This window comes from Musca vetustissima, unplaced genomic scaffold, assembly GCF_032173495.1.
Source record: "Musca vetustissima isolate MV318-11 ecotype Yass unplaced genomic scaffold, APGP_CSIRO_Mvet_v1 utg13007, whole genome shotgun sequence".
Lineage (NCBI taxonomy): Eukaryota > Metazoa > Arthropoda > Insecta > Diptera > Muscidae > Musca > Musca vetustissima.
In genome coordinates, this window is record NW_026881886.1 from 269218 (window position 1) to 297180 (window position 27963).

General features: G+C 35.6%; 7 protein-coding genes across 8 annotated transcripts; 3 read left to right on the forward strand and 4 right to left on the reverse strand.

Annotated features, from left to right (window-relative positions):
- Positions 1 to 861: 861 nt before the first annotated feature.
- Positions 862 to 4031, forward strand: LOC133327951 (uncharacterized; the record flags this gene model as incomplete). Its single annotated transcript, XM_061536496.1, has 3 exons — positions 862 to 910; positions 3110 to 3506; positions 3887 to 4031. Coding segments are annotated over exons 1-3 (591 nt in total), but the record flags the coding sequence as incomplete, so codon positions are not given.
- Positions 4032 to 5435: 1404 nt separating this feature from the next.
- On the reverse strand, positions 5436 to 6479 carry LOC133327952 (N(6)-adenine-specific methyltransferase METTL4-like). Its single transcript, XM_061536497.1, has one exon. It carries the CDS (start codon positions 6477 to 6479, stop codon positions 5436 to 5438), a length of 1044 nt encoding a protein of 347 aa, XP_061392481.1.
- Positions 6480 to 12700: 6221 nt separating this feature from the next.
- On the reverse strand, positions 12701 to 15042 carry LOC133327908 (ATPase family AAA domain-containing protein 3A homolog). The gene is made up of 6 exons (XM_061536444.1): positions 14822 to 15042; positions 14443 to 14597; positions 14260 to 14372; positions 13993 to 14199; positions 13103 to 13927; positions 12701 to 13032 (listed from the first exon to the last, which is right to left on the reverse strand). Exons 1-6 carry the CDS (start codon positions 15027 to 15029, stop codon positions 12768 to 12770), a joined length of 1773 nt encoding a protein of 590 aa, XP_061392428.1. The 5' UTR covers positions 15030 to 15042; the 3' UTR covers positions 12701 to 12767.
- A 1679-nt stretch (positions 15043 to 16721) lies between these two features.
- Positions 16722 to 18389, forward strand: LOC133327917 (uncharacterized). Its single transcript, XM_061536453.1, has 2 exons — positions 16722 to 17477; positions 17550 to 18389. The coding sequence occupies exons 1-2, from the start codon at positions 17052 to 17054 to the stop codon at positions 18360 to 18362; spliced, it is 1239 nt and encodes a 412-aa protein (XP_061392437.1). The 5' UTR covers positions 16722 to 17051; the 3' UTR covers positions 18363 to 18389.
- A 71-nt stretch (positions 18390 to 18460) lies between these two features.
- LOC133327926 (uncharacterized) lies at positions 18461 to 19657 on the reverse strand. 2 transcript variants are annotated; one of them, XM_061536462.1, is made up of 3 exons: positions 19521 to 19649; positions 19346 to 19437; positions 18461 to 19277 (listed from the first exon to the last, which is right to left on the reverse strand). In XM_061536462.1, the coding sequence occupies exon 3, from the start codon at positions 19268 to 19270 to the stop codon at positions 18572 to 18574; it is 699 nt and encodes a 232-aa protein (XP_061392446.1). In that variant the 5' UTR covers positions 19271 to 19277; positions 19346 to 19437; positions 19521 to 19649; the 3' UTR covers positions 18461 to 18571. The 2 variants fall into 2 exon arrangements, with proteins under 2 accessions (XP_061392446.1, XP_061392445.1); XM_061536461.1 differs by having other exon boundaries at positions 19346 to 19657.
- Positions 19658 to 19971: 314 nt separating this feature from the next.
- On the forward strand, positions 19972 to 22546 carry LOC133327953 (protein asunder). Its single transcript, XM_061536498.1, has 5 exons — positions 19972 to 20819; positions 20878 to 21179; positions 21245 to 21703; positions 21972 to 22141; positions 22200 to 22546. The coding sequence occupies exons 1-5, from the start codon at positions 19986 to 19988 to the stop codon at positions 22544 to 22546; spliced, it is 2112 nt and encodes a 703-aa protein (XP_061392482.1). The 5' UTR covers positions 19972 to 19985.
- Positions 22547 to 23506: 960 nt separating this feature from the next.
- On the reverse strand, positions 23507 to 27918 carry LOC133327954 (nucleolar protein 6). Its single transcript, XM_061536499.1, has 8 exons — positions 26553 to 27918; positions 26202 to 26490; positions 26027 to 26137; positions 25291 to 25967; positions 24667 to 25224; positions 24196 to 24596; positions 23819 to 24127; positions 23507 to 23527 (listed from the first exon to the last, which is right to left on the reverse strand). Exons 1-8 carry the CDS (start codon positions 27916 to 27918, stop codon positions 23507 to 23509), a joined length of 3732 nt encoding a protein of 1243 aa, XP_061392483.1.
- Positions 27919 to 27963: the final 45 nt, after the last annotated feature.

Below are 27963 nucleotides of genomic sequence, written 5' to 3' on the forward strand. Positions count from 1 at the left end.
TTTTCTTCTTGTTTCTCTTATTGTTACATTTTTTTGTGTTAACAATCCAAACTAGAAAGGTAATCTATAAACTACTTCCGTCCAATACCGACACGCGATATGACCAAACCAAGAAAAAAAATCATTGTCGAATGCAACTGCTCACTGCTCATGAAATGTTGTTTCGGAAGTTAATCCAAATTGTTGTTTTGGGCCGCCAGCACCGCGCTGTGTTAGTAACAGAAACACTCAAGCATCAAATGCGGAAAACTCCCAAAATAATTGTTCCGTTTTGTTTTCCTTGCTTTCTTTGCTTTGCAACATCATTGGTTGCACCGATGAATATTAAGGTGGTTTGAAGTTAATTAAATTATGTAATAAATTTAAAGAAAGGGCTTCTACTTGAAAATTAAAATTTAAATAGAGATGAAAGCGGTTTTTTTAAAGGACTAATATTAACACATTATGGACAGTAAAGAAATCTGTAAGGCATACGTCAGGGACCGCACGTTTTTGGACAAACGTGTACGTTCTAAAATCATAATAACTTTGTTATTTATTTCCCGCAATTTGCAATTTATCCTTTGGAAACTTCAAATATAACCAGAAAAATTCCCATAAAATACGTGACGTTCTACCCACCCTAATATTCAATTATGTTCGTAATGTGTGCATTGATGTGCAGACACCACAATACATTTCCCGATGCAACATAATCGTATTGCAAAAATCGTAATAAAAAACTGTAATAATTGCGTACGATGTTGGTTGGTGTTGTTGCTGCTAGTGCAACAGACACGTTTTTAGTAACAACAACAACAAATACACAATAGACCAGAGTTAAAGGCCACCTATTTGTTTATTAAGGCAACAGCAACAATAATGATATTATTTATGTTAACGCACACACATATGGATTTGGTGGTGCCAGGTAATATCACCATTATCATCTCTACCGTGGACTAGATAGGCCACCAAAAGAAGAAGCTTACATTATGGTCTCCTTGTAATGAAGATTCAACCAAACTGTAAGCCCCAGTTAATCATTTCTCTCCTTTCTTTACTTTGGCCAGAAATTACACAATTCGTTGTTGTTGTTTTCTTCTTTCTATGATCGGCAGCTCCCGCTCGCCCGTCCGCTCTCTTTCTTTCTCTCACTCTCCATACCCACATTTCTTTCTTTGCGTTCAATTGGCCATGGCTGACAGGGGTTTTATATGGCTCAGACAAAGCGTTCAAATCATCAGTTGACTATTGGACACTAAATCGTAAACACAAAACGTTTGTTAGCGTGATTCAAAAATAGAAAACTTAATAAAAAAATATTAGAAAATTTAATTAAAAAAATAAATTTTAATTTAATAAAATCGAAAAAATGTTTGTTATGTCCAGAAATTCATTTCTAACTGTTTTTGTTTTGAGTGTCTGCTTCGTGACGCTTAGTTTGGCCAAAAAAGACAATCATCATCATCAAAAGCAACAACAAAAACAACAGCAGCAACAACAAGGTAAATGGAACTACAATAAAAACTCAGGTGTTTACAGTTGGCGTCTCAACTTCTTAACCTTAAACGCAAGAACACAAAAAGAAATTTTAGTGAATGAACTGAGAAACCGGTTAGGAATGCTAAGAGCCGGCTTTACACACACACACACACAAATCCTCCGTCTTGTTCTCAGTTGGAAAAAATTAATATTTGAAACAATTAAAAACGTCCGCAAGTTCCTTCGAGCCGAATTTTTCATATCCTCCCAAATCAGTTAAACGTTCAAAATATGTAAAATCGATGCTGCGGGAAAAAACGAAATATCAACCCCAATCAATTAGTTTGAAAAATGGGGTTAGGACCTTGAACATACCGAAAATTACGAGTGACCTTTGTATGGGGGATTTGCAGAAATATGGATATAGATTCTAAAAACAAATATTCCGAAAAATAGATGTCAAATTCCAGTTCGTAATGCCAGTCATTTCGCTGGAAAATTAGTCTAGGACCACAAAATTACATATTATCTGACAAAACTTGACAGTACATATATAGGGACTTTAGTGCACGATTTACCTAAAATCGGACGAAACTGTATATGGAAGCTATATCTAAATCTGAACCGATTTCCAGGAAACTCAGCACACATCATTCTAGACTCAATTTAGTACGCTGCACTAAATTTCGTTCAAATCGAAACATATATAGGGACTTCAGTGCACCATTTACAATAGGACGAAACTATAAATGGGAGCTATATCTAAATTTGAACCATACCTAATTCAGTACGCTGTGCAAAATTTTTTCTCAATTGGACAAATTTGCGAGTTTGATGCACCATATTCATAAAATCGCACGAAACTATATATGGAAGCTATATGTAAATTTGAACCGATTTCAATAAAACTTCCTGTACATCAATCTACACCTAAGTCAGTACGCTGTGCATAAAGTTGTCTCAATTGGACAAATATTTGGAGTTTGGTGCACTATAGTCATAAAATCGGACGAAACTATATATGGGAGCTATATCTAAATCTGAACCTATTTCAACAAAATTTCACATAAAACAAACTGGACCTAATTCAATACGCTGTGCAAAGTTTTGTTTCAATCGGAAAAATGTTGCGAGTTTGGTGAACTATTTATTTGAACCGATTCCAACAAAACTTCGCGTACATCAAACTGGACCTAATTCAGTACGCTGTGCAAAATTTCGTCTTAATCGGACAAGACTTGGAGGTTTGGTGCACCATTTTCATAAAATCGGACCAAACTATATATGGAAGCTATATCTAAATCTGAACAGATTTTCTTCAATTTCAATAGGGTTCGTCCTTGGGCCAAATAAATGACCTGTGCCAAACTTCATCCAAATCGGATCATATATGCGATCTGTACTTTGCTCACAAATATACATGAACGGACGGACATGCATAAATCGACTGAGTGATTCTGTTTATATTCTCAAAAGGAACCATGGGTCTATCTCGATTCCTTTTGCCTGTTACAAACATATGCACAAAGACGTGATACAGGGTATTATCACAGAGTGGTGAAGGGTATAAATAGTGGACCATGGACCGATATTGGCAATTTTTCTTTTATATGATTTGTTAAACTGTTTCTTTTTTATTTTACAGAAATCTGGGAACAAGATCTTTCAGATACCTTTAAAATTGAAGGTTCCGATCAGGGCATACAAAAAGTCAATTTAAAATGTGGCTCCGATTCAATGCATGTTGTACTGGAGACAGAGAAGCCCTTCACTGGTGTTATGTACACCCGCGGTAGTTTTTACAAACAAACCGCACCGTGTTTTGTAAAACCCACCTCAAGTTCGGGTGAAAAATCATTGGAAATGAGTTTTGCCTTGGATCAGTGTCAAACGGTTAAGGATGGTGAACTCTATTCGAATATTGTTGTTATTCAAAACGATCCCGAGTTAATAACACCCGGTGATTCGGCATTTTCATTGGAATGTGATTTTCGTCAGCCCCGAAATTTGGATGTAGAAGCTTCGATGCAGACAAGAGATAGGTAAATATAAATCTTTTTCATTTTAATGCTTCTATGTGTGTGTAAATATTTCTATTTGCCATCGAAAACCAAAAAAAAAATGTATAAAAATTTTCAATGCTAGACAACCACAAAAATTGCGAGGATCAAGCCGACAACGTCAATAGGCTAGCTAGCTAGCAATGCAAGCACATTTAATGCCTATAGCCATGCTACCCCCCAAAAACCAAAACTGTAAATATAAATAAAAGGTATTTAAATTTTAGACATTTAAGTGCACTCAACAAAGCATTTATGAAACTCGAAAATCAGTATTGAAAATAATCCTATTTAATTATGCACTTGAAAAACATTCACACACACACACACTCATCAGTCTGACATAATTTTAATTATTGCAGAATTGCTTATGGTTCGAAAATTACACTAACAAGTCCTGATCCTTCCTCGAAGGATTCAGGCAAGTCATTGCACTCAACAACAACAGTTAGTAATGATACAAACACGGTTAGCTATATACCCAAAAATAATCAAAAACAAGCCAAAAATTTAAAACCAAAGACACAACCAAAAACAAATGACAAGGCCAAAGTTATTACAAAGGAAGAGGAGGATAATACCATACACTTGGGTACCGTGGAAGATGTAACACACATATACACAAGAGAAGAATTATAGAGTACACCCTAACTTGCTTTTTTAACAAACCAATTTACAAGGTAATACATATTCTAATATATATTTTTATTGGTCCCTGGTTCAATTCTAACCTATATTTTTATAATTTTTAATGTGTTTCCATTTTGCTGATCGAATTTTGTTATTTTAGGAATAGTACTGCAAAAACATTAACAACAACTACCACCACCACGACCACGACCACTTCGACAACTGCCCCAATCGCCACAACAACCATCAGTGCCACAAGTACTACTACTACCAGTCCAACAACAACAACAACTGCAAAACCTTAAAATCGAAAAAAGAAGATGAAATCAATTTCCTTTTTTGTTTTCTTTTTTGCTTTCAAAGGCTTTTATTTATTTATTTTAAATCTGTATTGTCTCCAATTATCCTGTGATATCTGTTAAGTTGTGGTTTTGCAAAAAATGACAAAATAAATGAAACTGAATAAAAAACAATGAAAATAAATTTTCAAATGAACACTATAACTTAGAAAGGTTTAATGTTAAGGTAAGAATTTTACCGATTCTTAAATTTCTGAAATATATTTACTTTGATCATTTTTTATATTATCTACGCCTCCGGTGATCTTCATTCCAAGAACCGTTAATACTTCTCCCATATCTTTCATTTTGAAAGCTTTTGATATCTTCCTTATATTTCTTATTGCCTTGTTATCGTCCGAAATGAAATATAGCATAACCTAATCTCTTCTTAACCCATGGTGAAAGATATATGCTTATGGTATAAAACCTACGAATAACACCAACAACTTTCCTCTGAAATCAATATGAGATTCGAATTAAATCTTTTCATCATTGAAAAATTAAGACAACAAGCAAAAATATTTAGGTCATACGTTTGTCATCCAAATCTGATAGTTTACTCTTAATTTAGTTTATAGTCAACGAATTTTTCAAGGACCAAAGCCTTATACGAACAAGAATACTATTAAGCTCATGTTAAAAAGTATGGAAAGGATAAGAAGTTTTATATTGGCAGAAATCCTTCTGTAGTTCCTTTGCAGATAAAAGACATTCTGTTGTCCTTCTGTAGCCCGATATAGATGTTCTATATGTTCTATTCGAATTTGAAACTCATATTGTATTTGATTGATGTTTCCATTCTATAATACAAATATTTAAAATTCAATCATTAAAAATATTATATATTTTTCTCAACAAAATTACCTTCCATTTATAATAAAGCTCATCTTGAGTAATCAATCTTCAAAATCAAAAACAATTTTATTTTCCAATAATAGCATCAACTTTGTATTTTATTATACAAACGTTTATCCATTAATTTTAGTACTTCCAATCCAATTGAGGTAAATTGTGGCTGTAAATAGCGGGCAAAAATCTCCAAACCCTTAAAGTGAACGGAATCATCAAGAAACTCTCTCAGCCACATTGCCAACGGTGGTTTGTGGGAATGAATAATACTCGGAAGGCTAGCAATAAAATCTATGCTTTTTATGCCATCCAAATTATTTAAATTTCTGTTCTTATGACATGTTATAAAGACCGTTTCAAATGGTTGTTTATAACCCTGCGCCTTTATGGGACTTATCAAATTTCCCTCCGTATTAAATTTAAACCATTTTAAAGTGTGGACAATTTGTAAATTCCATTTGGGCAGGAAATCATTCTGCACTGCATTCAAATGTTGTGGAGCATTTGTACACCATAGTACAACCAATGAATTGGCGTGAATCATTTCCTGTATGGGTATATTTTGTAAACTATCATTATCGAGCATGTGATAGGCCAAGGAGTCCCTGACTTTCTTCAGACGTTTAATGTATTTATTTTGCCATGGCATATCCATAATTATTAGATCATATTTCTCGAGTTCAGGTAAAATTTGTCGAACATCATTGATATTGTGGTTATAGAATTTACAATAAGGTGGTATTATAAAATCATGTTCCTGAAATTTGGTTGTTTGGAAATCCGTTGTTCCATTGGCACCATGGAATTTAGGAAAATCTAATTTCTCCTCCCACGTACGTGGTATATTCTCCAAATACTTCACATATTCTTGATGTATTAAATTTTGAATTTCTTCACGAAACGGTTGTATTAATTTCTTTAGTTCCTCACATTCTTCATTTTCCGCATCCGCTTTACGTTTGTTTTGGCTTCCCACATTTTTGTCCTCTGCGGCGGTTTTGGGTTTAAAATTAAACAGTTCGGGTTTTAATTTGTAACGTTCTTTGTCGTGTGTAAATTCAGCATATTGTTGTTCAATTAATTTCACATGATTTAAATATAAACAATTGTGATTTTCATGAATTATTTTATGCATTTTTACTTCGCAGTTAAAGATTTAGAAATTGATTTTTGTCTTGGTTGCTTTTTGTAACTATAGAACCCTATTTGAAAAAAACGAGGGAAAATTGTTGCATTGATTAGTAGCTATATAAGTACAACGTACACTATACGTAATAGCGAAGAGGTGGACGGTGTAAGTTATCTAAGACTACGTTTAAATTTACAAAATCCCCTTGATCTCAAACGTCATTTCCATAAAATATACGACAAATATAATCCACTGTATAAATAAATAAATTTGTGAACATGATTAACGTGACGTATACGCTATAGAATTGACGTTTGGGATCGAGTGGATTTATTAGTCTAAACGAGCTCTAAATTGTTATAAAAATTGTTACAGGATTTGATTTAAAAATTACAGTACGTTCAAATTGTACCGGATTTATTTAATCCAGTATAACAAAATTGTTAATTCCATTACGCATATAAAATGGTCTAATGTAAATAGCGTTTTAGTTTTTTTTCATATATATATGCATTTTTTGAAACTGATGATCGGATTGGTAAAATATATGGTAGCTTGCATTTTAATTATGAATTTTCCAATATTATTTATGTAAATTATATTACCCCCGCCATGGGGGTCGAACCACGAATGAGAGAGGGAACAACGCTCGTCTGTACATGGCATTAGCATTAGACTTTTCAATACAAAAAGTCGATTAATCAAAAGTCGATTTACTTATCCCTAATCATAATTTGCCTAAACCTCATTCGTAAACAACACGGTTTCCATTTAGTCTCTATCCCACCTCATTCGTAAACTTTCGGTTATACCATTTTGAGTTCATCTTTATCGGTCATTTTGTCTTCTCCTCCCATTCGTTAGCAGGTGGAACGTTTTTCAATTTTTTCAGTCGTCGTTTTTATTTTAGCTCCGTTCCAAAACCTAAAAGAATCTACTAATTTTACAACTTTTTACTCGAAAACCGTTCCTGAACCCATAAAACTGGTAAAGCATTGAATCAAATTTAAGAGAGCACAAAACAAAATGGCTTTCTCTTTGTAAACTTTTTGTTATGTTGATTTTGAAGTATTGCCATCTAATTTTGGCATATTTACTAGATTTGCGTTCCCGAACTTTTCAAATTATTTTGTACTCTGAGACTTGAAATGTTTCCCTTTTACTAGCTTTACTATTAAGTGGCCCACACACGTCAAACATGTGCGTTCGATCGGTGTGAATCGAAGCAATGTTTGACGTGTGTGGTACGGTGTTCACACCGATTTGCCGGTGCGCACACCGATCGAAAGAAATTAAAAAAATTTAATTTTTCGTTGTGCGACGCGCACATGTTTGACGTCTGTGGGCTGGTGTGTGGATATTTTCTCATTTGTTGCGAAATTTCGTGGAGTGCACATCAGCGGACAATATCAAACATATGCAAAAAAACGTTTTGGAAGATTTTTTGATATTTTTTTACACATATTCTACAGTCTGGCAAATAAAAATGTTTTCCCGGAATGAAATAAAATTATTTAATACATTTAAATTAAATAAAAATGTTTGGCCTTTTTTCCGTCATCGCTATCGCTGTCCATCTTAACGCTTCAAAAATAAATTCGAAATGAAGTTTTGTGGATCCGTTTGACGTGTGTGGGCTAGGAGCTTCACACCGATCGAACGCACATGTTTGACGTGTGTGGCCCACTTTAAACAAGTGAAAAAACGTTAAGTTCGGCCGGGCCGAACTTTGGATACCCTCCACCACAGGTATACTGACAGGTATTTGAAATGAAAAAGTGGACCGATATTTATAATTTTAAATAGAGATATTTGGTACGCAATATGAACCCACTGTACCAAATTTCAGCGAATTCGGTTGAAAATCGCGCTTAAGAACCTCAAAATACCGAAAATTTGGGGTGCCCTTATATGGGGGCTACCAGAAAAAGTGGGTCGATATTTATAATTTTTAGTAGAGATATTTGGTACGCAATATGAACCCAATGTACAAAATTGCAGCGAATTCGGCTGAAAAGCGCGCTCAAGAACCCCAAAATACCGAAATTGGGTGGTACCCTTATATGGGGGATATCCGAAAAAATTGACCTATATTTAAATTTTTTTGTGGAGGGATTTGGTACCTGCTAAGAACTCAAAATACTAAATTACAGCCAATTCGGTGAAAAATACGATAAAAACCCAAAAAATACTGAAAATTAGGATGTACCGTTATATGGGGGCTACAAGAAAAAGTGGACCTATATTTATAATTTTTTGTGGATACATTTACTACAAATTCGCTTGAAAAACGCGCTCAAGAACCCCAAAATACCGAAAATTGGGGGGTACCCTTATATGGGAGCTATGCCTAAACGTGGACCGATATATCCCATCCTCGAACTTGACCTGCCTGCAGACAAAAGACAACCCTATGCAAAATTTCAGCACCCTATCTCAATTCCTTCAGAAGATAGCGTGATTACAACAGACGGACGGACATGGCTAGATCGTCTTAGAATTTTACCCTGATCAAGAATATATATACTTTATAGGGTCGGAAATGAATATTTCGATGAGTTACAAACGGAATGACAAAATTAATATACCCTCCATACTATGGTGGAGGGTATAAAAAGTACTGGAACAGACCATTTGTTGGCGAAGGTTTGCGTACGACGTCGCTTGAGTCTTGGCAGAAAGACGATTAACAAGCGAATTTTATGAAGGCTGGAGTCTTGGCTTCCAAGGTCCTGAGTCTTACTCAGCCAACTTCTGTAAGATAAAATGTGTATTAAACTTGTTCATCCATTTGCAAAAATCCTGAATTGAATCTGTCGGGGACCTTATTAAGTATATAGGGTAAGTGTTTCAAATTTAGTTTTCCTTTTCGCCTCCTAGCTTCATTTCATGTTTCTAAAAAACAGTAAGGAAAGTACAAAAGTCGGACGGGGCCAACTATATAATACCCTTCACCACTTTGCAAAAATCCTGAATTGAATCTGTCATTAAGTATATAGGGTAAGTGTCCCAAGTTTAGTTTTTTTTTCGCCCCTAGCTTCATTTCATGTTCCTAAAAAGCAGTAAGGAAAGTACAAAAGTCGGACGGGGCCAACTATATAATACCCTTCACCACTTTGGGTATGTACAAGATATGCTCATATGTACAATATACTTTTAATACCATTGAAAAGGCACTATGTCATGTGATTGTCAATCTTTTGTTCATATAAATGCTGCAGCACAGTGCGCTATCCAAAATGTATCTCGACACAAAATGCAATACATGGTATTCTAGGTTCCATTTGGTTGTGTACTAATTCGTCCTAATCGAACAGGTCCTAATTAAGTACTCAGTGCAAAATTTTGCCTCAATCGGACATATATTAACAGAATGTTTCTCCATTTACACAAAATCGAACGAAATTATATATGGGAGCTATACCGAAAGCTATACCGATTTCAATCTGTAGTAATATAAATACTCTATGCAAAATGTTGTCTCAATCGGACAAAAATTGGCAGTATGGTGCTCCATTTACATAAAATCGGACAAAACTATATATGGGAGCAATATCTAAATCTAAAGCGATTTTAACAAACCTTCGTATACATCAATCTAGACCTAATTCTGTACTCGGTGAATCGGAGTAATATTGATACACCATTTACATAAAATCAACAAACCTATATATGAGAGCTATATCTAAAACTGAACCGATTTTCTCCAATTTAGTACACATTAGTACGAATTTCCAACAATTTTTGCATAGCCCAATCCTACACCCCAACAATGATCCTAACTCCAAATTTCAGGATCCCAGCTCCATTAGATCTCAGTTCTAAAATTCAAATTGTACCAACTTTAGTACCCATAAGTATGAATTTCCATAATAGCATCCAACAGGAATCTTACTTCGAAATTTCAGCATTCCAGCTCTATCGTTTCACCCAAATCCACATTTGGTACCATTCTGCCCACATTAGTACTAATTTTCAAAACTTTCTATATATCACAATCCTACACCTCAACAGTGACCCTAACTCTAAATTTCAGGATTCCAGCTCTATTGGTTCACCCGAAATTTAAATTATACCAAATTTAGTACACGTTAGTACGAATTTCCAAAACTTTCTACAAAGCCCAATACTACACTCTAAAGGTATCCCAACGTCAAATTTCAAGATACCAGCTCAATCGCTTTACATTTGGTACTATTTAGTACAAATTTCCAAAACTTCCTACATCGGTTCACTCATAATTTAAATTGTACCAAATTTAGTTCACAGTTTAGTAGGAAATTCCAAAACTTCCTAATTAGCACATGTCAACCCCAAACAATGGTCCTAACTTCAAATGTCAAGAATTTAACCCTATGGGCTCACCCAAACCCAAATTTGGTACCATATAGTAATGTGTACTATATGGTACCAAATTTGGGTACGAATTTCCAAAATTTCCTACATACACCAATCCTACACCTCAACAATGATCTTAACTCCAAATTTCATTGTACCAGTTCTATCGGTTCCACAAATTCAAATTGTACCAATTATAGTACGATTTAGTACTTTTCAATTTTCAGGATTCCGGCTCGATGGTCCTAACTTCAAATGTCAAGAATTTAACCAAACCCAAATTTGGTACCATATAGTACACATTAGTACGAATTTCCAAAATTTCCTACATACACCAATCCTACACCTCAACAATGATCTTAACTCCAAATTTCATTGTACCAGTTCTATCGGTTCCACAAATTCAAATTGTACCAATTATAGTACGATTTAGTACTTTTCAATTTTCAGGATTCCGGCTCGATTTGTACCTCCAAATCAAATTTGTATCAAATATAGTACCATGTAGTACTTTTCGTACACACGAGAACACGCTATCATAACCATATCCTTTTATCGACCCTACTTCTAAACCCTAATTTGCATTTCAAATTTCAAGTTTTTAGCGCTATCCGTTCACATGCTATGGAATTGCACCAAATTTAATACATTTTCGTACTTTTCGGATAGTTGGATAATTCAAATTTCCAAAAACCCTTTGGTACATCTACTCTACAGTCCATCAATGACCCTCAATCCAAATTTTAGAGTTCTAGCTCTACCGGCTCGCCAAATACAAATGGTATCACATTTAGTACTTTTCGTACCGTTCTAGTACGAATTTCCAAGAACACAGCCTTATCTGTCACCTTTAGACCAAAAGTGACCCTCACCCAAAATTTTAAGGTTTTAACTTCAGCTGTTTCGTTTAAATTAAATGAAAAATAGCTTCGAAAATCTATCTAATCTAAATTCAAATAAAAGTTCAGAATTATTTTAAAATATAAATTTAAGAAAGATACCCTCTCTTGAGTAAATTTTTCATCGAGACGTATTTTTCAACCATATTCAACCACCCATATTTCCATTATTCTTCATACTGAAATGTTATACACAATACCCCGCCCAAATAAAACATCAACCATTTTTTTAAAATTATTTAGAACATTCTCTATTTGTTTTTGTGTTTATATTAATAATAGTGGTTTAACACATTTATGTTTTATATTTTTTTTCGAAAAATGCGACATTGTAAATAAAAAAAATTAAAATATAATAAAAAAAGAAACAAAAGAAAACAAATTACTGCTTAAACTAATATATTGTTTGTTTCGCACCAAAGTTTTCAACGAACAAATGCGAGAAGTTTAATATAAATTTCCCTAAAATGCAATTTAGTTCGATTTGTATGATATTTGGTAAAGTGCGTTATTCAGCAGTCAACAATGGGTATTTCATTTCTTTTTTCAAACAGATAACAAAGCCTTTCTGATTTACATTTTTTTTCTCATCTCACCTTCAATGTCTAGTAGTACAAATGATTCTTAAACAACAAATATAAATCTTAAGAATACTAAGAATTATTTACAAAACAAAAAGAAGTCCCTGTGTGTGATTAGTTAATCTCCCATTCAGAAGAGAGACGTAATTTAAACAGCAATAAAAATCTTAAATTACATCTCTGTACAATTGATTTTGGTTTTTTGATCTATTTGTGTGTGTGTTTGTTTGTCTGTGGGATATGGCAGTAGTTTATTAAGCTTTGCAGTTTTGTACTTCTTTTTTGTTTCAATTAACAGTCAACAGACATCAGGAAAGCTCTGCTTTTATCTCTGTGTTGTTTTTGTTTTGTCTAAACTTAAAACTTAATTAGCGTTAATGTTAAACGGTAGATTGGTAGATTGGTTGGTTTGTTGTAATGTTAGTGATATAGTACTAACTAAATAGTAGTAAATGAATGAAGATCTCAACTTAACTCTAATTCGTCTTTCCACCTGTGATAGATTTATGATCTAAACGTTCTTGTTCCGATAACCAGGCCATCTTCTGTTTGTGTTGTTGGGCAGCGGCTTCCGCTCTATCCAAAACCATCTTCTCGGTCAAAACACCATCTTCGGAGGCGTATACAGCAGCCTGCCAGGATACACCCAATTTGGAAATTTCACGACCAGACATGCCCTCGCACATTTTAGCCATTTTCGAACAAGCTGCACCATAATCGAATTGCTCCAATTTGAAGCGCCTTGAAAGAAAAAAATATAAACATTTTGTTAGTTCACAAAAGTTAGGGGGGAAATCAAGAAGAAACTCACTTGGCTCCTTCGGCTGCTGGTTGCAAAACATATTTATCGAAATACAGACGCAACAGACGTTCACGTTCCTCCAAACCGGGTAGGGTGAATTCCACCATCTCATCCAAACGATCGTTAATGGCATAATCGAATTGTTCGGGTGTGTTCGAAGCCAATACCAACATAAATTTGGAATTTTGTTCAGATGTACGATACAGGAAGGCATTAAGAGCAGCTCTCAAATCTTCCGAAATATGTTCCGAGGAACGTTTACGCAAGAAGGCATCAGCTTCGTCCACGAACAACAGCAAACCGCGACGGCTGGTCTGAGACCAATCGAACACCTTGTGTATAGCAGTAACGGCTTCCTTGCCCATGGGAGCAACATCGCCACCAGTCATGATAGCATAATCCATACCGGAATGTTCGGCAAGTTTTTTGGCAAACATAGTCTTACCAGTACCGGGGGGACCATGCATCAGGATATTACGATACATACCGCGATTAATGCGAGTATTTTTCGTGGCAATAGCCACATCTCTCAAACGTTCCTCTAGCTTAGGGTTCAGAACAACACCTTGCAAGGCATCTGCCGGCTTCGATTTAAGTTTCTTGACATATTTAATGGGATGTTGTACAGCATCCAAAATGGCAAAACGGGATGTTTCTCCTACCAAGGTTGGCTTGCCAATGCGAGATTCAATGTAACGTGATGTCACACCTGTGGCACCCTTGGCGGCATAAACACCAAGAGCCAACAATGAGAGGCCTCCGGCTGCGGTCAAAACCTTATCCCAATCTGTTAGCATGGCTTCAACACCAGTACCAATGACTGTACCGGCAGTCCTATGATAGAAAAAATAAAAATAAATGCAAATGTTGTCTTAAGATAGATTTTAAAATGCCCTTACTTGATACCCTCCAAAATAGTTGTACGTTGTTCTTGGGCCTTCAAACGAATCTGTTCCAAATTGATATCACGATTTTCGCGATCCACCTTGGCCTTAACTCTCATTTCATGTTCAAGAAGTTTCAGGCGGTTCTTTTCCTTCATTTCAATTTCATGTTCGATGGTCTGGCGACGCATAGCTTCCTGGCGGGCAACGCTTTCTTCTTGCCTAAGATAAAAATCCGTAGATTAAGTAATTATTATGTAAATATGCCTTACTGAAACTTACTTTCTCAAGTTCTCCTCCTGGACACGTTGTTGTTGGGCCAATTGATCTTCATAACGTTTACGGGCCAATTGATCTTGGTATTGGGCACGTTGTTGTTGTTGCTTGGTCTCTTCCTAAGGGAAATAATTTTTTATAAATAAATAAATAAATTATAAATAAAAAACGTATATGTTTTTCACTTACAATCAAAGTTTTCCTTCTTTCCTCATGATCGATACGCCTCTGCTCAACCTTAGCCTGTTCAATATGGGCCTCATACTCCTTAACCTTTTGTTGATATTCCTGTTGACGGGTAAGTTCCTGCAGTTTGGATAATTCCAAAGCTTCGCGGGCATGTTCTTAAAAGTAAAAGATTTCACAAAGTTCAATTAATGTTAAATCACACTGCTATTGCTACCCAAATAATACAAATACGAAAACTACACATGTACACACACAAACGGTTATGCAATTGTGTGTGAAGTTTTTTTCTGCCCCCAACCCCCACCACCTTCCAATGCTCAGATTAAATTGATTATATTACAACCCACAATAAATTGATAAGGTGATGAAATTAACTTACTTGACCTTTCCAAAGTTCGTGCCGCCTCAGCAGCCCTCTCCAAGGCTGACGAATCGAAACGATAAGCTTCCATTGCCTTACGCTCAGCCTTTGTCAATTGTGCATCCCCAGACCGTTCGCCGGCAGTTTCACCATCAGGATTTCCCCCATCACTGGGTGGCAAATCTTGGGGCTGTTGGGGCCTGTTTCTTCCCAATAACCAAGACATTACGTATTTTTGTATTTAAAAAGTGGGTTTTAATAGATAAAATCGTTGAAATTTAACGAAAATTTTTCCACACTCATTCACTTCACAATTTCTGCAAAAACGTGATAATAGAATGACAGTCGCAGACGTAATTGGTCAGGGATGTGTAGGTCGACTTTTGACCATTTGATACATGATGCAATAATAAGATGATGTATCAAAACAAAAACATCTGTTCGTTATTTGAACATCTGTCAAATTGTATTTAGTAATATTTCTAATGGTTGGCAACATTGCATGTCGAGTTCAAGTAGAAACATCGAATGATTAGGGGTATTCATGCTCTATGCAAAAAATTACATTTACTCTGTTATTTAAGCCACGATCATGGTACAATTATAAAAGGTAACAGCAAATCCCAGCTGATTTGATTCCAACGTAATACTAGTGTCAATATGAATTTGACAAATTATGTATTTAAAAATCACCCAACAGGAAAATTGGGAACGCAAACAATTTTAAATTGTTCTTTATTAATGTGCCCCCGTATTCAATTTACTCAATCTGCCTGCTGGGAAAGTTTCAGGAAGCAAATCTTCTTGAAGGAATTACTCGCTATTCCCAGCATTGTCATATGTGTTACACATATATATGGCAATGGCTCAATTAAAGGAAAGATGTGGAAGCGATAGAAATATAAATTTGATAGATTTTCATTCATGTTTTTCAATTTTTATTTTGAGGATTCGAAAATATTCCATTTTCAAAATAAAAATAATTTGATGATAATTTGTTTGTTTCTTTACATTTTTCTGTCAAATGAGTTGACACTAGTAGAACTTACAATAACAAATTTCCATGTGGTTGTTGTATTGGTTTTTGTACAACAACACTTGCTGTTACCTTTTATTATTATACCATGAGCCACGATGATGTACACATATGGCATATAAACAAAGTCTGCCGGGTGGCGAATTCATACCTTAAGGCGAGTACACACTATCATTTTTGACTGAAAACTCTTTTATCGATTACTGACTGTCCTACAACCATGAATACTTTTGTGGCTGCCTGTTGAATGACAAAAATGAGAGGGTACACTATCAAACAAGCAAAATATCACCAATGTATCCAAATTCAGAAAAGCTGTATGGACCGCTTCCGTAGAGAATTTGAAGGCTAGAGAGTATAATGGTCTATGAGTGTAACATTTTTAAGATATTGTTTTATTGCTTGTTTGACTGCATCTGTATTAATGCCATTCAGACCCGTTTTATAGACCTGTTAATCTAGATGTTCACTCTAGTGCCCTTTTCGTAAGGTTCAGTATCGACAAATGATGCCGAGGTACTCTGTTAAACAAGATCTCCTTGTGAACGCATCAAGTGCTACCGACCAGCGACTTGATAACTATGTCCCCACATCTCAGTTGTCGCAAATAGTAGTGATTTTCGCAGACGATTTAAAATGGCTGTCGAATGTTACCCCCAATATCTTAGCCCAATTGTTTATCGGAATGTGTTTTCTATCGAAAATTATTTTGGCTGGAAGATTAATTTCAGAAACTTATGTGATATACAGTGTGGCTGTTGATTTGGTGCTGATATTTTCATATTCCTCAGATTGAAGAAATTTATGAGACCATTGACCTTTATCTGCGTATTGTCAAGTGACCATCACGGGCTGGATTCTCAAATAATCTGGTTTCTTAAGGTGGGATCACATGATTGTCGCAATGCGCCAATTTAAACCAATTTTTATTGTCCAAAGTTTTACTACAATAAATAAATTGTCACAATCAAATTCTCTGCGGTCACATGATTGTCCAACTTTTCATAAATTTGATTGCCGCATATTGTCTCAAAACCATCAAGTGACAATTATTGTCCAACTTCAGTCACACGATTGTTCTACTACACGGCAAATATCAGAAGCAGCTGCTATGTGTCAAAGTTTGTTTATTAAAAATGTTAAAGCATTTAAAAATTTGTTTTATTAAGATGTGTTCTTTAAAAAAAAAAGAAAATTGCAGCAGCTATAATTATGGTGTGTGCATTTGACGATGAGAAAAATGAAAGGAAAGAAAAGAAAAAAAAAGTAAATAGAAGTACGTGGGTCAGAGAGTGGCTCACAAAAAGAAGCACTGATGGTGCATATGACAAAACATTAATGGAATTCCGGGAAATCGAAAACCAAAAGTTTTTGTTTAAAAATTTTATCCGGATGGATGACGAAACGTTTATCGAATTGTTGCAACTAGTGTCACCATATATTAAAAAACAAGACACAAACATGCGAAAGGCTATTCCCGAACAAATACGCTTAGCTGTGACACTTCGATTTCTTGCATCTGGTGACAGTTATAAAAGTCTTTCGGTCTTCTTCCGTGTTGCCCCAAATACCATATCACTTTTCGTACCAATTGTTTGTGATGCTATTTATAAAGCGTTAAAAGGTGCATACATAAAGGTATGAAAAATCTAAATACACACATATTTATGCTTTTTAATTGACTTATTATTTCTTTTGATATGTATGTAGATACCATCCACGCAGGAAGAATGGAATGTCGTTGCTTTCAAATTTAACAAACTATGGAACTTCCCGAACTGCATAGGGGCGGTTGACGGCAAACATGTGCAAATTATAGCACCACCTAATTCAGGAAGCACCTTCTATAACTATAAAGGTACACATAGTATAGTGCTAATGGCAGTTGTTGATGCCGAATACAACTTTTTATACGTTGATGTTGGCTGTAATGGTCGTGTGTCGGATGGTGGAGTCTTTGGAGACTGTACTTTTCAACGTGCTTTAAACAATAATGAGCTAAATTTGCCACTTCCAAAACCATTGCCAGGTCGTCAAGCAAATGTTCCATTTGTTTTGGTTGCGGATGATGCTTTCCGCATGCAGAAACATTTGCTGAAGCCATATCCTGGTAAAAGTTTATCTGCAGGGCAGAGAATATTTAACTACAGGCTATCGAGAGCACGACGTGTTGTAGAAAATGCATTTGGCATAATGGTCAAGCGATTTCAAATTTTTTCACGCCCTTCCAAGCTTAATGCAGAGAAAACAACCTCTACAACTCTAGCTTGCTGTGCATTACACAATTTTTTGTTAAAAAAAAATTTAAATTATACAACGTCGTTGCTTGTTGATCGCTACGATGAGGACGGTGCTTTAATTCCTGGTACATGGCGAAATGACTTCCCACTAGATGCTGTGAGTGGAACAGAAAATGTTCCAAGTTCTTATATAACAAGTGAAGCAAAGGCTGTTCGGGATGAAATGGAAAAGTATTTCATGTCTCCTATTGGAGAATTGAGCTGGCAATATAAAAATATATAAATAATTTTATATATCAAATAAAATTTAAACTTTAATTTAAAATCAGAAAATTTACTAGTTTTATTTAATTCATTTTTATTATCTAAAAAAATACGGACTAGGAAGGTACTTCAATATTGCAAACAAAATAACAAAACAAAAACTTACATATACATACTATAAAAATTCAATTTAAAAAATGAAATATAACGCAAAAAATTTATCAAGGCTTAATCATCTTCTTCAGCTTCCAAAGCTGCATCCATTACGACTTTGACAAGCTGGAAATGCAGTTTGTTCGCAGCCTTCTTGTTTTTCTTGGCAATTTCTCGCATTTGTGATGCCAAATACATCCCAATCGCGTGCCAATTATCTTCCTCCGCATCTAAACACTTAACTGCACGCTGCAAAATGTCACTTTTGTCTACCTTTACAATCTCAGCAGCGGCATGTTGTGAAGTACTTCCAGAGTCATCCAAATCTAATGTTGACACTGTACTTGACATTTTTGACACAGAGTGGTCGTTGTAAAATTGCATTGCAGACCAATGCGGCCAATGTGGTATGGTATTTTCGGCTCCCTGACCAGATTTTGATTTTAGTTTTTTTTTTACATTTTGAAAGGCCGTTTTAATGTTGCACCATTTGGCCTTGCAGTCTTCCACCGTGTGCCCTGTACACATTTTTTCAATTTCCCGCCATGCCTGCTCCCGTTTATTCCTATCTTTGTACTCGGTGGATGAATACTGCCAAACACATGGATGCTGTTCCACAGCTTGTATCAGCTCCTGTATTGCAGTGTAGGTCCAGGAACAAATTACACTTGGTTTTTTTCTTTTTTTCGGCACAGGTGTTTCTGGTTGCTGATCGGGGGAAAAGAACTCAAGCTCAGCTGAATTTTCGTATACAATGCAATCACCGAATTCCATATTAAAGCTGCAAATACATAATATGAACATAATTATAGCAAATACAACAATTTAAATTAACTTTACTTTACTTACGACAAAGAAATGTTGACGGTACAAACACAAGAAAAAATATTATTTAAAAAAAATCAGGTTATTGACGCGTATTGTCTTCTTTGATTGACGCACTAGAAAACAATAAATATTGACGCATTTTTCAACTTTAAATTTGCGCAAGGTTGTCTATTAACAGTTCACACGATTGTCGTACCAGAGTTGTATTTGATTGCCGCAAATCAGCACAATTTATTTTTGATTGTCGCATTGGACAATAAATTGTGCAATCACACGATTGGCATATAAAATGCACCAATAATTGGCGCATTGCGGCAATCATGTGATCCCGCCTTTAGATCGTTCAAATTTAGATGTCATATCAATATATAAATTGGTTTGTCGAAAATCGACTTTTGTATCCCTATTTTGTAGGCAGAAACATCAGCTGATTGGCATTATTCCATGTCTCGTTCTAAACAACTCATTTAGCATCACACAACATTCGTAAACAACAAATCTGGTTGTCGCTGTCACTCCCTAATGAATTCATTGGGAACGTTTTTAAATTCGGTTGATTCGGTTAAAGGCTCACAAAGGAAGTTTGGATTGGAATAGAAATTGTGAAATTAGTCTGTTCCCGGTACATTTATACATATATGTTTGATTTAAATTTATAAAAATGTACGATATAAATCAAAAGACCATATTCGTATTGGATCATACCCAATATTTTAGTATATCCAGTGAAGATTATATACCCTTGGACTTTCTTAAAGGAAAGTCAAATAACCCCACGGATCCACCGTTGCCGGCAGCATCACAACAAAATCTACAATTTAGTAAAAGTCTATGGACTTCGTCGGTAGAATCGTCCATAGAATATTGTCGCATTGTTTGGGATCTATTTCCCCGCGGCAAGTTAATACGTTTTATTGTCAGTGATACGGCTGCCCACATCGTGAATACATGGAAGTTTGCCACTCAAAATATGTCACATGTCCTGAATGCAATGGCATTGGTTGGTGTGCCACAACGTAATACACCACAATCTTCCGACTATTCGGTGATTCATGGTCTTAGGGCGGCCATAGAAGCGCTGGCTGAGCCCACGGAACAGCAATTAGCTCTATTGCAAAATCAAGAGGGAGCTGCAACAGGTGTTATGGAGAAAATTCCCAATAAAGGTCGCGTAATATGTATCACCTCAGCACGAGATAATCCAAGTATGAAAAGTTTGGAAGACATTTTTCATAATGTTCTAATGCAACAGAATACCGTGGCCATGGCACAAAAGAAAATCCTACCCATTGATCATTGTCATTTGGTGATCATTAATATGGTGCCAATGAATATGGAAACGCTGGTAACGAATAGGGTAAAAATGGAATTGTCACCATGTCTGTCAACGGAAATTCATACCACAAGTGCTCCCGAGATTTCCAATAAGCTAACACATTTAATAATGAGTCATTATGATTTGGCCAGTACAACTGTGACGGGTATACCAATGAAGGTAAAGGTTTGCGATTGAACGATTTTAAATGGAATAATAATTTTGATTTTTTTTTTAGGAAGAACAAAACGCCAATTCCAGTGCCAATTATGATGTAGAAATACTGCATGCCCGCAATGCCCACACGTCAATTTGTGGCAATGAGGCTCTACTACCCACCAGCATAAAAGAGGGAGCAGAATACGAGACCGTTACATTGAAATGGTGTACACCACGAGGATGTGGAGCATCTGATATGTCAGCATGTCCACCGTGTCTGGCACAGCATCGTGTTACCCCGGTTGATGTCACCAGCAGACCTTCATCTTGTCTTATTAATTTTTTGCTTAATGGTCGCTCCGTACTTTTGGAAATGCCTAGGTAAGGGATTTTTATTGAAAATCGATAAATTATTTGGATTCGCATATATTTTCTTCTTTTTGTAGGAAAACTGGTGGTAAGACAACTAGCCATTTATTATCGGCCCGTGGTGGAGAAATCTTCATACATGCTTTACAAATTACACGTTCCTGTCTAGAAGATCCGCCTTCCATATCCGAAGGTCCCGGTGGTCGTATTACCGATTATCGTATTGCAGATTTTGCGTCATTTATAAAAGCTCATCGTCTGGTTCCACTTAAGTCCAAGGCAAAACCCGAAGAAAATTTAAATGTGGCCCGAGAACGTTTGTACAAGAGATCTTCATATTTCCCGCTTACATTGTCTACGACAATTGTCTTCAATCTACAACGTTCGCTACCTTGGCTAACAAATTTTCTTCGGAAAATTGCCAAAGAAGATATGGATGAAACCGATGAGCTGCACTGCTTACAAAATATGTATGAATTGTATAAGGCATCGACGAGAAGGGAATTGTTACCATTTGCCAATTTAAATGCCAATAGGTGAGGTTTAAAAGGGGGAGACAGAAAAAATTATTTTTGGCTCTGGTCTTTAAGTTACTTCAGAATACATGCAACTTTTGTAAGCAACTCTGCTGAGTTCTTAGATGTGAGAGGCATAAAAGAGAGCAGCCGCAGAGTTGCTTAAAAAAGTTGCATGTATAAACCCAGACATACAAAAGTGAAAAAAAGGCTACAATTTCATTATAATTTGAATAATTTCTTAAACTAACCCGAAACTATTTTTATTTATTTATTTATTTTTTTGCAGAATAAAAGGCCACAAGAAAGTGGATCAATATACATTATTCTTTTCTGAATTGGAGTTTATAATAAAAAGTTGTGCCCCGACACCCTATCACAAAGTCTTATTGGAGAATACACAAAAACTAAGAGCGGCCTGTGGTGATGCCACCGTTAAATCCGAATTGGATGCCACAAGTAAGTTATTTGAATTTTAGGTTTTTTATTTCAAAATTTCCATAAAAGTCTTTTGCAGGAGATGCAAGCGGTAAGGCGATAATAAGAGCAACAACAGATTCCCCGCTATCACCACCACATTCTATGGATGCCAGCAACTCGGGTAGTGGTCATATCTCGAAAGGCACCAAACGTAATTTTAGTAATGTGGGACAAAGATCGCTCTTCGATATTGTGACTAGTGCTGAACGTTCACAGTGCAGCAAACGTACCGATTTTTCAGGACGATTATGCACTCCCATTGGACAGGTGGCAAAACTTTATCCCGATTTTGGTTTAAAGGATGGCGAAAGCTCAGCAACAGCAACACCAATTAAAGAAGAAAATTTAGGTATTAAATTAGAAGTACCCGGTATAAGGACTTAAGCTATTTTTTACTTTATCGTACACACACAACAAAAAAGAAGAAGAACCTATTATGTCATTACAAAACTAAAATTCAAAATAAAATTTTGGCTAAAAATCTACAAAAAAATTATGTATTCTCATCCCTCCTCCAAAAAATTTGTACAAATTTCCGAAGAAACTTTGGCTCCAACCTATGGTAAGATGCAATTATTCCACAATTCTTTTCTTTTCAAATTTTTTTCATTATTTTTCCTTTACAGTTCATTTTATTGCCGACAATGAATACTATATTGCAAAGCAACAAGATATGCGCAAAATTGAAGATATTCGTCTGATAAGTTTTCAAAAATTAAATCAATATGGTCATTTGAATAACATTGAGCCGATGACAGTTGAATATTTGCTGCAGCTCCTAAAGAGAGGGCATGCCAATATTATTTGTGTAACAACAAATCAACCAAATAATGCTGCATTTCCACAGCCAATGGATATTTCGTCAAGTGGAAAATGTTCCATTGAAGAACAATTGAAATGGGAGAGATGTGGTGGTAATGCAAGGCAAGCGCCTGTAAGTATTTAAAATGGATATTTTAAAAAGATTTAGGGGGTTTTGAGATGTGGGTTTTCTTTTTTAATTTAAAAAGAAAATTTTAAAGGAATCCTTAAGAGGCACGGGATTTTATTATAGAATATTAAAAGACAAATATTTTAAACACATTTTCCGTGGTACTCAAAAATTCCTTCCTATGTTACAATTATGGTTACTGTTTTTCTAGTACCCTTTTACATATTCCCGTGGTACATCAACTACTGAACTTAATGTATGCTCTGAGCAAAAGCAAACAGCCATCAAACAAATTACATCCCCTTGCAGCAAAGTGCATGCCAAAAAAGTTTCATTTTCCTGTGCCACTCAAACTCCCGAATCAATAACAGAATACTGTCAAGATGCCCGTGAACAAAGAAAACAAAAGAAGCTTATTTCTTCATCATATTTTTCTTAAAACGAAAACATACATATTTTATTTTATGTAATTGGATTTGTAAAAATTTCTTCACTATATACAAAACAAATTATGAATGTAAAGACTAAAACAAAAAAGGGGAAAAAGTAACATATAAATTATATATAGTTTTTATTTAGTTTTTCTTCAATTTTTTAAGTTTTTGCTTTTGTTTTTTCTTGATTTGCTTGGAGTTCTGCGATATGGAATTTTCCGGCTTTTTTGTTGTTTTCATTTTCTTAACACTCTTGGTAGTTTGCTCTGTATTTGGCTTTTCTTCTTTTACCGTGAAATATCTTGGTTTTTCTTTTTTAATTGCACTTGCATTTTCCAAAGATTTGTTGACTGAGGCCTTTCTAACACTCTCGACACTGCCAATTCGCATATAATAATCTTTTAATATGAATTTGAAATCTTCAATTAGAATTTCTTTTTTTGCCTGAACTTTCTTGGGGTCATTGGCAGCCAGCGAACAACCATTAACCTCGTTAACTTTGAATTCTTTTGACTCGAAGGCATTGGGTTTCCAAACCACAGCAATTTCTTTACCACCACAGGGATTATAAAAGAAGGCGGCAAACTCGGAATAGGCTTCCTGTAAAAAACACATTTTATTTTAATTATATATATTTTATTTTGTTAACAGAATATTTCATCACTTACCCTTAATTTCTGCACAGCATTTCTCATAAAATTACTACCCGCCAAAGGCATATGCCAATTGGGTTTTGTAAAGTCCACAAACGGTGAACCCAATTCAAAAGTCAAAGCATTGGACACCGCCTCGGGTTTTAGTTGTATTACCAAATCATAACCCTCCGTGGGGGCTTTAAAAATATAAGCGGGTTTTATAAAGCTGGCATTTGTTAGCAGCGAAGATTCAATGATTTCCAAACATTGCCTTGCCAGCAGTGTAACCCTAGCCAAAACATGTATATTTGGTTGTTGTTCCGATGTCCATATTTTGCCATAATGTTGTCGATCATATGATGTTACCAGGCACAAGGGGGGAAATGCATCTCTTTCCGTGCTAAACTTTTGTTCCAAATCGGAAATTTCCGTTTCTGTGAAAATATAAAAAAATTATTTTTTTATAAGAAGTCATTCCATTGGTATTTTGTCCCGAAAACTTACCCTGCATGGCATTATTAAAATTAATTAAAAACATTTCCGTTTTCCAATCCGCATTGGCCAATAAATGTAAAAATCGAATAAACGACATTTGTGGTGCATTGCTAATACATTTTGTGGAGGTTTTTAGAAATTGTGAGGCAATTAATAGTTCGGTACATTCCTCTGGCCATTGGCCATCATCAATTAATTGTGAATATAACCAACGTTTGGCGATCATTACGGTGGGACCAAACGAGGGATGAGTTTGATGTAATGCCCTTAAAGCGCCTGTAACTTTGGGTAGTACATAATGCCGTTTTTCCAAGGCAATACTTTCGGGACAATCTACATGTTGTTTTATGCCCTTTTCATTTATTTCCCTCTTCAATAGGCCCACCTCTTTGGGATGGGCAATTTCCAAATTAAAACAGTAGCCCTGTTTTAGTATCAACACTCCATCATATGTCACCTTGCATTGAAGTTTGTGATGATCACGCAATAAAGCAGCAATTTGTATATAAAATGCTGTTTTCAAGGCCCTCAGGGCACCCAATTCACCAGGCCATTTACCGCTCAGGCCTAAAAAGAGAAATAAAATGAAAATTATTTATCATCATAGAGAGAAAATAAAGCATAATTTCTCACCTAGTTGTATAATACCATACTGAACATTATTGGCAAAAAATTGTTCTTGTATGCAACGAGCCTGTGGCAACACGGGCCGGGGATCACAATATCTCAATACCGGTGATATGGGAGCAATGGATACAATTTCCAAAGGTAAATCCTTTAGGGCATTTAATTTCCTTGCCAAATCATCAAATTCCCTGATAACATGCAGAGACAAGGCCTCAGCATCGGTGTCCTGTTGGATTTTATATTTACTCTTGATATTGTCGATTTTGAAACTTTTCGTCAGCGTATAGACAGAATCTAATTCCCCAGCAATATATTCAATATCTTTTTGTTCCAATTGGAAATGATGTTGTAATAAATACAGGACAATGGAACGGACAATTAAACGTTTCTTGGCTAGATCATCATTGGCATTTGCCCATACAACAGATTCGGTGATGGTACCATCTTGGAAACGTCTCAGTTGGGCCTTCTCACCCCAAAATGCACGAAATTCTGCTGCCGATGGATCGATGGATTCTGGACCTTTATCAAGAATTTCATAGGCATTTTCGGCATTTAAAATAACCCCCAAATGAAGCTCTTGCAAAGCTTCTGAGGGGCATTCATTTATATGCCAGGGCAATATCGCTTGTTCGAGAGGTATCAAGAAGTCAACTCTTTTATGTAGACCCTTTTTTAAAAGTCTGGAAAATAGTTTTTTTTAGAAAATAATTTTGTTTTCAAAAATCGGTTTGCTGCTTACTTGGTAATGGTTTCATGCAACAAGGTATATGTATAACCAGCATTGTTATATTTATCGGCTGGGCTGACATGCATTTCCAAGATTTGTTCCACAGCATCGGATTTGTTAATTCTATAAGAAAATTATTTAAATAAATAATTACTATATGAAAAAAATAAATCAAAAATATATATACTTGAGAATGTGATCCATTTGAGTGTATAGTGGCACTTTCATCATAAATAAATATTGGAAACTATTCAATTTCATATCGTTCAGCATATCCACAGCCAATTTCGATTCCATTTGTATACGTTTATACATGTCCTCAGATAAATTGGAGCAAATATTATAGAATCCCGTGCAATCAATAAAAACGACTTTGAAATGTGAATGCATTTGTTCCAATGTGGGTTGATTTGGAACACTGCTCGCTCCGCTACTAAGGCTTATGCCCTTATTCATTTCGTTCCAATTGGAGAGGGCTAATGAAAATTTTGTATTATTATTAAAATCAATTTTCAATTTGAAGAGACCCACGACTTACCCAAATTATTCCAAACATTACGTGCCACCTGGTAACTGCTCATATTATTGTGTAATTTCTTTTGTTTCACCAAGAAGGCAATAAACATGGCCATTATATGGCTACTGAAACCACAATAACCCACATCCAATTGCCTTTGGCGCAGCCACACTTTAAGCAACAAAAAACCTTCTTGGAAATTTTTACGATTTTCAAAAGTCTCATTCAGGAGTTTTTGATTTGCCTGCATTGTTAAATCGAACAAAACATTTGAATTGTAGTTGGGTGTGGCAGTTCGGGTGCCGCTGGCGTCTTCCTCCACACCATAAAGGGTGGAACGTATATTGTTATTCCATGGTACAAAACGATTCAATTTAAATGAACTTTCATCACCAACAACAAATATACGAAATACCAATTTCTGAGACAATTTCTTACCCGCCGTCTCGGGAGGGGTAATCTCCAGCAACGGTTTCAATGGATTATTTTTGTAATAGACAAATTTCAATTGGCTTGCCGTTAGATCGGGAATTATTTTCGACTCCAATAGCTTGTGTGTTAAATAGGTCAAATAAAATGCCCGTTTTTGGTCATATTGCAAATTTAAATAGTTCTCCTTTTGCCAACAATCGGCTGGCATTACAACACAAATATCTGCTTGCAGCTGTGGTCCCAAAAGGGTGTGTGTGTTGCAGGCCCCAATGAAGAATGGCTCAACGGTGGGTTTCAGAAATTGAAATTGGAACAATTTTTGTTGTTGTACCTTCAAAGCTGGCAGGTTAAGAGGTACTGTGATATTGTGTTTCTTTAAGAACGACAATTTGTTCATATCTTCTTTTTCGGGCATATCCTTAAGACCTTTTACAAATCCCTTAAATTGTTCCATAAAACTGTTAATGTAGTTGTTGTATTTATCTTTTATCTTCACCTCCTCCAACATTTCCTTGATTTGCAAACGAAATAGATTTGAGTGGAAGAGATTGCGAGTTTCTTTCAATTCGTTAATTTCCTCCAGTGTGGGTGGTTTGACTTTTTCACCACCCACAGCAGCAACACCAGCAGCTTTCTTGGGTTTCTTAGCATCCGGTTGTTGTTGGGGTGCAGAAACTTGTTGCTGTTCTTGCTTGCGTTTTTTATTTGGTTTTGTAGGTTCCTGCTCCTCCTCCTTATCTGAGAAACCATCATCACTGTCATCGTCATCATCTTCTAGTTCTTCTTCATCGCTCTCATCACTCGTTCCATTTTCAATCATGGAATCGTAGCCTTCAGTCTCCACCGGCATTTCTTCATCTTCTTCTGCCTCATCGGAATCCACGGCAGCGGGCAACACCACCTCCTTCTTCTGCTTAATTTTATTTACATTTTCTTCCGCAAGTTTTGTATGCATTTTTGCATTTTTCTATAACAAATTTTCATTGTTAATTTATTGATC

Coding starts and splice junctions, on each gene's coding strand:
- LOC133327952 (XM_061536497.1), bottom strand. CDS start 6,479: ATGCATAAAATAATTCATGAAAATCACAATTGTTTATATTTAAATCAT.
- LOC133327908 (XM_061536444.1), bottom strand. CDS start 15,029: ATGTCTTGGTTATTGGGAAGAAACAGGCCCCAACAGCCCCAAGATTTG. Junction 14,200..14,259: donor CAGGAGGAGAACTTGAGAAA/GTAAGTTTCAGT, acceptor TTTTTATCTTAG/GCAAGAAGAAAGCGTTGCCC. Junction 13,033..13,102: donor CCAGCAGCCGAAGGAGCCAA/GTGAGTTTCTTC, acceptor TTTTCTTTCAAG/GCGCTTCAAATTGGAGCAAT.
- LOC133327917 (XM_061536453.1), top strand. CDS start 17,052: ATGGTGTGTGCATTTGACGATGAGAAAAATGAAAGGAAAGAAAAGAAA. Junction 17,478..17,549: donor TAAAAGGTGCATACATAAAG/GTATGAAAAATC, acceptor ATATGTATGTAG/ATACCATCCACGCAGGAAGA.
- LOC133327926 (XM_061536461.1), bottom strand. CDS start 19,270: ATGGAATTCGGTGATTGCATTGTATACGAAAATTCAGCTGAGCTTGAG.
- LOC133327953 (XM_061536498.1), top strand. CDS start 19,986: ATGTACGATATAAATCAAAAGACCATATTCGTATTGGATCATACCCAA. Junction 20,820..20,877: donor TGACGGGTATACCAATGAAG/GTAAAGGTTTGC, acceptor TTTTTTTTTTAG/GAAGAACAAAACGCCAATTC. Junction 21,180..21,244: donor GTACTTTTGGAAATGCCTAG/GTAAGGGATTTT, acceptor TTCTTTTTGTAG/GAAAACTGGTGGTAAGACAA.
- LOC133327954 (XM_061536499.1), bottom strand. CDS start 27,918: ATGCATACAAAACTTGCGGAAGAAAATGTAAATAAAATTAAGCAGAAG. Junction 24,597..24,666: donor TTTTAATAATGCCATGCAGG/GTAAGTTTTCGG, acceptor ATATTTTCACAG/AAACGGAAATTTCCGATTTG. Junction 24,128..24,195: donor ATGCTGTGCAGAAATTAAGG/GTAAGTGATGAA, acceptor TGTTTTTTACAG/GAAGCCTATTCCGAGTTTGC.